The sequence below is a fragment of the Astyanax mexicanus genome, chromosome 9 (genome assembly GCF_023375975.1).
Source record: "Astyanax mexicanus isolate ESR-SI-001 chromosome 9, AstMex3_surface, whole genome shotgun sequence".
Classification (NCBI taxonomy): Eukaryota; Metazoa; Chordata; class Actinopteri; order Characiformes; family Acestrorhamphidae; genus Astyanax; species Astyanax mexicanus.
In genome coordinates this window covers 4092951-4102325 of record NC_064416.1, presented here as the reverse complement: position 1 = coordinate 4102325, position 9375 = coordinate 4092951, and the positions used below count along the sequence as shown (strand labels likewise).

At 38.0% G+C, this 9375-nt stretch overlaps 1 protein-coding gene and 1 long non-coding RNA gene across 5 annotated transcripts in view; both read right to left on the bottom strand.

Annotated features, from left to right (window-relative positions):
- Nucleotides 1-683: 683 nt before the first annotated feature.
- The window catches only part of LOC125804628 (uncharacterized), a 94437-nt gene continuing 85745 nt past the window's right edge, over nt 684-9375 (bottom strand). Inside the window, exon 2 of the long non-coding RNA XR_007440782.1 lies at nt 684-2017. This is a non-coding gene — a long non-coding RNA (uncharacterized LOC125804628). The remainder of the gene's footprint in view (nt 2018-9375) is intronic.
- large2 (LARGE xylosyl- and glucuronyltransferase 2) overlaps nt 6031-9375 on the bottom strand; it is a 118799-nt gene continuing 115454 nt past the window's right edge. For all 4 annotated transcript variants that reach the window (XM_049483760.1, XM_015602620.3, XM_015602619.3 and 1 more), the window contains 2 exons: nt 8631-8826; nt 6031-6428 (listed from right to left, as the gene is read on the bottom strand). In XM_049483760.1, the coding sequence (XP_049339717.1) occupies nt 6231-6428; nt 8631-8826 (394 nt within the window). In that variant the 3' untranslated portion in view covers nt 6031-6230. The remainder of the gene's footprint in view (nt 6429-8630; nt 8827-9375) is intronic.

Below are 9375 nucleotides of genomic sequence, written 5' to 3'. Positions count from 1 at the left end.
CTTCTTTTCTAATTGACTGACCTAAAAAACGTAAAATGATATTGAGCACTTGATGCCCAATGATCAGACAAACCATAGACTGTATATAGCTGGACAGAGCATCGTCTCTCAAAAGTGAAGCCACCACAGGTCGGGCGCCCCCTGCTGTTCGGTTTCAGAAAGCTGTGTAACTCCACCCATCCCCATAGGTTTCAATGTCAAAACAGACAACTTTCAATCACGTGTTTTTCTAATATACTGTAATTCTACCGCCATTATTTAAATGCAGCAGCTAGTGTAACACCTGCTTATATTGTCAAATTTTTATATCCCACAGAATTCGTTTTTTAAAACTTTATTCAGCTCTATTCAAAAAAGGTGTGGTTATTGTAAAAGGGCTGGTTATGAGCGGGACCAATAACAGACCGTCAGCTCCGCGCCGCCCCGCTCTGCAGTCTGTGACCGCGAGGCAGCCCTCAGGGGCGGGGTTATTTAAATGAGTAGGCTGTCTCTCCACAGTCTTTCTCCCTCCTCTGGTCTCTACTGCGCTCTACAGACTCGGGTATCAGGATCGCCAACATGGAGGAAGATTTTGCTTCATTTTTATTGAATGAATGGGAACAGCGACACGGCGTCCATCTTTTTTTACAGTCTCTGAGACAAACAAGTACAGGTAAAAAAACACACAGACTTCAGGCAGACAGTCTTATAAAAAAGGGCAAATTTATTTAAAGCACTTTTGTCCCCTACATATAAAAATATGATTGATTTAATCAACAGTAATAAATAGAGTACCTCTGGTGGGCCCCGCTGACGTGTACAGTAGTACAATCAATATCCAGTTCACAACACAGCAAAGGCACAGGCATGAACTGCAGCTGAGGGCAGTCTACGCAGTGGAGGGAAGTGAACGATGCAGGACGGATGAACTTAAACGACTCAGTGGAACATCTCATCTATATATTGTGTTCTAAATTTATTTCACCAAAGAGAACTAGAGCCATGATCCGCCAACAAGTTACCACTTCAGTTTCTGAATCAGTTTCTCTGATTTTGCTATTTATAGGTTTATGTTTGAGTAAAATGAACATTGTTGTTTTATTCTATAAACTACAGACAACATTTCTCCCAAATTCCAAATAGAAATATTGTCATTTAGAGAATTTATTTGCAGAAAATGAGAAATGTCTGAAATAACAAAAAAAAAAAATGATGCAGAGCTTTTAGACTTCAAATAAAAGTTCATATTCATAGTTTTCAAATTTTAAGAGTTCAGAAATCAATATTTGGTGGAATCACAGTTTTCATGCATCTTGGCATCATGTTCTCCTCCACCAGTCTTACACACTGCTTTTGGATAACTTTATGCTGCTTTACTCCTGGTGCAAAAATTCAAGCAGTTCAGTTTGGTGGTTTGATGGCTTGTGATCATCCATCTTCCTCTTGATTATATTCCAGAAGTTTTCAATTTGCTAAAATAAAAGGAAATCATCATTTTCAAGAGATCTCTTATTTCTTGTCCAGAGCTGTATATGCTATAAATGCTAGATGATCTTTTAAACCAGCATCATAAAAGTGGGCGGAGCATTGGAAGATTCATGCTCCACCCACTACCTATAGTCTAAACCATCCTAAAACAGCTTGGAACTGCTTTTTAAAGTGGAAAATCAATGTCTCAAAATACTTTAAAAGCTTATCCAGTCAAAAGTTTGGACACACCTTCTCATTCAATTATTTTTCAATTTATTGTTTTTCCTACATAGTAAATGAATAGTAAAGTGATCCAGACTATGAAGGAACACATAAGGAATATATATAGTAACTTTCTGATCAACTCATCCTGTACAAAAGAGAAAACTCTTGCTCTTCCTTTGCTGGAACAGTCCTGATGAGTGCCAGTTTCATCATCATTGCGGACGCTTTCAAAGTCCTTAAAATGCTTCTTTTCGAATTGAATGATCTTCATGTTTTCTTAAAGTATTTTTTCTTTACTTAGTTGAGTAGTTCTTGCCATAATATAGATCTATTCACTGTATACCTGCAACTCTACCTCTTCACTACTTTACTTTAACTGATGCTCTCAAACACTTTATTAAGAGGCAAGAAATTCAAGTAATTAACTCTTGATGAGTGCAGCACAGCTGTTAACTGAAATCCTGAATTCCAGGTGACTCTATTTTATAAAGCTGACTGAGAAAATCCAGCAGTAAAGATCTAAACAAGAGGTGCTAATTTGAAGAATTTTGGTTTGGAAAATCAATGCTATATGGCGATTCTGACCTCTGTTTATTATATTAATTATATATATATATATATATATATATATATATATATATATATATATATATATATATATATAATCAGCATAAACTAGAGCTTGGAGCAGCAGAAAATGTAAAAGTTTGTCTGTAACTCAATAGAATTGCATTTTAAACAGTACAATTATCAAATTATGGCAAATTTGACCTCTTTTCATTGGTTTGAATGGGATTTCTTAACTGGCAACCATTGCTATTAAAGAAGAACAGACTTGTGGGCGGAGCATGGAAACTCAATTGGTACCACATTGGTGAAGCTTTTACAAGATTTGTATAGTTGTAGATTTTGTGTGCTGTGTTCTAAACCTTTTGATATATATATATATATATATATATATATATACATATATTTTTTTTTTTTCATATTTATTCATTCATTTGTAGTGAATAGTGCATGTAGTTAATCTGTATCTGTATTTATAAGTAATTAATCATAAAACAGACTAAAATCAACGATTAAATCCAAAGGAGAGCGAATAAATATCCCCACCTTTGATGGTCCCTAATATAACCTATATTTTTATGTAATCATGATTGATGCTCTGATAGTAGATACTTTTTTCTATTTTTTTTTTCTTTTCCCAAATAAAACGTACAGTTTATGTTTGATAGTGAAGGATGATACTGAATCAGGTGAGAGTTGGAGATGAAAGCTGCTGAGATATTCACTATGAAATGCTGGATGCTTGATATGGAATAAGCATGCCGTAAAATATGTGGCAAATTAGTCACGTGACCTATTTGTCGTAAATGCAGCAGAAACGCGACGACCCATCGACCAATCATGCCCAACGGAAAGCGTAGCATGGTCTTCAAGAATTCTCTCACTTATCTAAGGTACTCTGTTTATAGAAATTAAAAAATAATGTGATTTGTTTTTTTTCTTTTCTCTCATTCATTCTCATAATCAAAACACATACAATACCCCAATCGAGCATAAAATTATGACCGTTTCCTTGATTCTAAACCCTTTATTTTATTACATTTGAAGTGTCAGTCCGTTATCCAGTTTTATTTAGTTTCTAAACTGAAAGCAGAAGCATTCTGAATGGAGAAGGGATAAAATATTGTTTTTTTTATGGTACCAGTGCTTAATACATTCATTATTTATTCTAAAAACTGGGGTGTCTGGTTGCTTTTCTTTCTGTGGGAGTTCTTCTTCTGGCCACGTCACGCATCTTTACGTACTTGCGTCACATGTACAGCCTCTAAAAGAGGATCCGGCTCAGTTTTTCTGAATGTGTGCGGCTGGTGGAGCATTGGGGACTTCAGAAGGGGAAACTCAGAACTCAGTAGCTCATTTACTGACTGATCTCTCTCTCTCTCTCTCTCTCTCTGACTGAACATAACCTGGAGTCGGATTCATCTGCTCTAGACCACATCACACCCGCCAATTTAAAATGATTCTTCCACATGCTCGGTTACCAATGCAATTACCCATTCTCACCAGAGAGGGCACTAAATCTCCCAAATCCTAAAACTTACAGACATCAGCTTCATGATCAAATAGGACACTTCTATAAGTAGTTGTATAATTAATAATTACAGACTGTAGTCATGTAGTATCTGTTTCTTTGCATACTTTGTTATTATAATCTTTTCACACTTTAACTCTTAAAAAAGACATGTTTTATTGAAATACTTTTTTTTTTACCTATTCTTTTAAATTCACTGTCAATTCAATTGTCAGGTTTAAAAAGAAAGCTACATGTGTCTAAAATATATGTATCTGAACAAAATTTAGTAAAAAAAAATTGAGTACTTGGTTTTATGTTAATTTACCGTGGAGTTTAATGGCTCACTTGTCACAAACTGATAGGCGCGTCACAATGCTCATTGCTGTCTCACACCCCACCAAAAATCCACTGCGGAGTAGCATCACAGCACTAACGCTTGGAGGAAAGCGCAGCGGCTCGGTTCTGATACATCAGCTCACAGACGCAGCCTTGTGCTGATCCACATCACCCTAGGAGTGATGAAGGGAAAGAAAGAGCACCATCTACTGTACCCACCCAGAGAGAGCAAGATCAGTTGTGCTCTCTCGGGGCTCCAGCAGTTAATGGCAAGCTGCATGACCGGGAATCTTGTGTGATTTAAGTTTTACACATTACTGTTGTGCTAGACCACTTGTTTAAGCATGACTAGCAATGGACATTAGCTCCACTGAGACATTGGAAATTAGACAAAACTTTGCAAAATGTTCTTTGAATGTTCTCTGTAAGCTGGGTGGTATGCTAGACCTCCACCATGGCAATGACTGGAGGTCTCCTAAACCAACAAAATACAGATAAGATGCACTTAAAATCCTTTAGTTGTCCCCAAAAATCGACAGTGCTCCTTATGTATGAATTCTACCAGTCAGGTATGAAGGAGCAGTAAAGTCACTCTGCTGAAGTACAGAGTTATAAGGGTGAGTTTTCAGTGAAGTTTCTTCAGCACTAAGGCTGGAGCAGTATTAGCATTAGCTGCTAACTGCAGCGCTAGCTCTTTCACCGCTCAGAGGTGAGTATATTGGACTGTAGTCTGCGTTTATGTTTACCGTGTTAAAACAAGCTATGTGGGACGAACCGCTAGCTGGTAGTGCCTGGGTTACCAGAACACTCAGGGTTTCTCAGTGTAGCGCTATCGGGCTGCATTTACTAGCGCTAAGTGCTGCTGCAGCTAACAACACTGTTGAAATATTGGAAATCTGAGCTTCCTGTAAATAAACGGAAGCACTTTACTCACCCAAATAAACAGTTTTCAGGAGAGAAATCTGTGTAGATTAACATCCAGCGCTCGTTTGAGTTTAAAAGACTCAACTATGTCTAATAATCCGGTAGCCCTTATGTATTAAAATAGACCAGAAAATAGACGTTCATTGATAGTGTGCCTTATACTATAGTGTGGCTTACAGTCAGTAAAATATGATACTAATTTTTAACCAAATATAATTTATATATATATATATATATATATATATATATATATATATTAGACACATTGACCTCTTTAATTGAATTGACAATGAATTTAGAAGTATAAGTAAATAAGTAAATAAATATTTTAATAAAACACGTCTCTCTGACAGTTACAGGGTGAAAGGAGGATTATCATTACAATAATAATAATAAAGTATGCAGAGAAACAGATACTATAGGACTACTATAGGTCTGTAATTATTAATTTTATAATTAATTGATTACTTAGAACTACAATGTGTCCTATTTGATCAGAAACTGAAAAAATAATAAGATAATGCGTGTACAAACAAGGAGATGGTCATAATGTTGTGCTTGATTGCTCATTATCCACAGTTCATTCACGATACTCTTTAAAAAGAAAGAATAAAAAGGAAAGAAAGGAAAAATAAAAACATAAATATCTTTAAATATTTGAGGAAACGATAAGGCTTGGTTTGTTCCTCTCATCTTGTTGAGCTCTTTAGCCTCTGACCAATCCAGCGGAAGAGGCGTGGCCTGCTTCCATAGATCAAAGCCACAAAGCCGGCCCACATCATGGTTTACTTCGTTCCAGTGGAGAAAAGAAAAGCCCTGATTGTCATAAAAAGCCTTGATCATCATCTTTGATGCTTTTAATCGAGTGGTTGACCAGACTTCCAACATCACGCGTACAGTAGACATCACTTCGGGACCGACGAGCAGCAGCTGAAGCGTTTTTGATTGGTCAAGAATCGTCCGTACGGTACGTCAGTCGTTTGAGGACAGTGAAGTAACTCGATTCCGAATCAATGAGCTCCAGTCCTCAGATACAGCAGGTCAGTAGTTCAGTAGTTCAGGTGGACGAGGGCGTGTAAAAAAAGGTAGATCCTCCTTCAGATCCTCCACACATCTCAGCCAATCACAGAGCAGCATGTGGCCCGAAGGCCTCCAAGAACCGTCCGAGTGAAGCTCCCCGACTGAGCGCGTGCGGAGCACGGCTTATGGGCGGGGTTTAGATGTTCCTCTGAGCGGTGAGGTACTTCAGAGCAGCAGAACCGTACTTTCGAGAGAGGTCCTGGTGGAACTCGTCCTTCAGCGTGGTCAGGCAGAACCGGTATCCTGGGCTGGAGCGGAACTTGGAGATGTCGAAGCTGGGGGCGTGCGGCATGTGGATCATGAAGGCGTTCGGGAGGACCGTCAGCTCGTACTCCTGCCAAAACATTAAGAACAATGAGAGTTAAAAGTGTCCTTCCTCTAAAATCCACATTTTCTTGTTCTTTGTGAATAGTATAATAGGTGAAAACTGAAATATGAAACTTTTCCTCAACCTCTTCCTTATCCTCCATTGTCTGCAGTAACTAATACAAAGAAAATATTCAGAACAATAAACGAGTCGATCAGGAAAAGCATCGTGTCTACATCAACACGTGAATTAGTATTCATGGCCCCGCCCACAGACAGAGCTAAAGCCAGAAAGGAGGAGCTAACAACGCTAGGAACAGCATGCAGTTCATTCCTGTGTTATTTGTGCGAATAACACATCAGTGTTTATATACTTTACCTAGTAATTCAGAGCTAAATAACAAATAGTTAGAATTAGTCTATGGAGGAAAAACACCACCAACCAAGTGCAATTGAGATAGGTAGGTGTACGTTTAGAACAGTTCTGTTTACACTGTTTAGTTAAAAGTCAGGCTCAGGCAACAAAACCCCGGGGTGGATTTTTTTACTTTCTGGACCTGGATAACCCACCACTGTGTGTAAGTATCTATAGGTTTAAATAGGATCTCCGGTGGATTTGGTGTTTTACAGAGACTCTAAGACTAGATCAGTGGCTGAACTGCACTTAGCAGGGAATTATTACACATGTTGTAAAATAACATATGACACTGCAAAGACTGTTATTAGTGTAAAAATGTCTTTATTTAAAAATTTTGGTTGGTGGCGATTGGAGATTTACCTTCGCTATGGGATGTAAATAGTGGTTTTTAATAAGCTGCTTGTGCACTTTTCAAGTCATAAATGCCTCGTTTTAAATGTCTGGCCTCTACCAATAAAGTGTGGATGTACTTTGTCCCTGTATATCGGTGTAAAAAGCAATTTATCTGCAGGCACAAGACATGCCCAAAATGTGCACAAAATACTGGATCTCAGAAAGCTGCGGGAGAGCAGAGGAGGGCTATTCAACCAAGTTAAGTACTTTATATCATGTTTTAATAAATACACCCAAAGTTCTCCTTTAACACTATTAGCAACCATTTCAAATATAAGAGTTTCTCTACAACCATGAGAACATTTTGCATGTCCTAAAGAGATTTTGTAGGATCCACTGCCCTGCATGTTCAGTGATTAACCTGCTTCAAACACACCTGATCCAGGTAATCAGATAATTAACATTCCCTTGCTTCCTGAGCTGAAGTCAGTGTAGTTAGTAGAACAGGAAACCACTAAAATATGTAGGACAGGTTATCCTGCTGGATCAGGTTTGGGAAACACTGATGTAATGTCTGTTCATGCATAGTTAAATATATAAGGTGAAGGGAGTGAAGTGCCAGCGCTGTCTCCTTCCTCAACGTTAATAGTTTAGGAACATTTTGTTATTTACCGTATTTTCGAAATATAAGGTGCACTTAAAATCCTTTCATTTTCACAAAAATAGTCAGAGCTCCTTATAATCCGGTGCTCCTTATGTATGAAAATTTACCAATCAGGTATTAAGGAGCAGTAAAATCACTCTGCTGAAGTACAGAGTTATACAGGAGATTCAGTTTAGTTCTCCAGCACCGAGACTGGAGCAGTATTAGCATTAGCCGCTTACAGTGCTAAGCTCTAGCTCTTTCACTGTTCAGAAGTAAGTATTATCGGCCTGTAGCCTGCTGCTAACCCCAGCTAGCACTGCTGGAGCAGCATTAGCATTAGCCACTAACTAGCCACAAAGCATTAGCTCTTTCACCTTTCAGAGGTGAGTATTTTCGGCCTGTAGCCTGCTGCTAACCTTGGCTAACACTGCTGGAGCATCATTAGCATTTGTCGCTTACCACACTATGCACTAACTCTTTTGCAGTTCAGAGGCGAGTATATCAGACTGTAGTCTACTGCTTACCCTGGCTAGCACTGCTGTAGCAGCATTAGCATTAGCTGTTAACCATGCTAACGTTAACAGCTAATGTTAAGTAAAATCATCCATAATTTCAAGAGAGAAATCTGTGTAGATTAACATCCAGCACTTTGATTTTAAAATATATATTTTTTAAGAATTAGTTTAGTTTATTTAAGCGCCCTCAGCAGCAAGAACTGCTGAATTAGAAGGAAAACATGGCGACACCGCTGTTCCTTACTATATAATCTGGTGCGCCTTATAGTGCGAAAAAATACAAGTGTATTTTTTTCATAATTCTTAAAGATATCTTACCTGTGCATCCAGCTCCATAATGTGGGAGACTTTGTTCCAGCCAAAGCCCACAAATCTCTGATCATATTCAGGGCAGTCCTTCCTGACCACAACATACGGCTCAAAATCCGCCTCCCATTCCACTTTGTAGGGCGTGGTCGCCGTCCTCCATTTGGCGTAATTGGTTGGTGCGTGACCCTTTGTCCAAACATGGTACCTGCAAATTAAAAATAGGGTATTATTATCAGTATTATTTCAGTGAAGCTGTTTAGTGACTATATATCCCTTCTGAAAAAAAATGTTACGTGTTAAGTTAACTGAACCATACAGTGGTAAATATACTACTATTACACATAATATGTATGTGTTGTATTGTAAAAGCATGCAGTTAATTCTGAATACAGTAACATTTAAACGTTTGGAAAAAAAATTCTCATTCAATGTTGTTATTTTTTACTTTTTTCCAAGATTGTTAATTAAATGTTCGATCCAGAATCATGTAGTAACTTAAATGTATTAAACAAACCAAAATCTTATCTGGGGAGCTGTTAAATTGCTGTTTCTGAGGCTGGTGAACTTATCCTGTACAACACAGGAAACTCTTGCTCTTTCTTTCCTGGGGCAGTCCTGATGAGTGCCAGTTTCATCATTATCATTTTTTGATGGTCTTTGCGACTGCACTTGAAGATACTTTAAACAACGGATGCTCTCAAACACATCAAACTCTTGACGAGTTCAATTATAAATGAATGAAGGCAGAAATAAA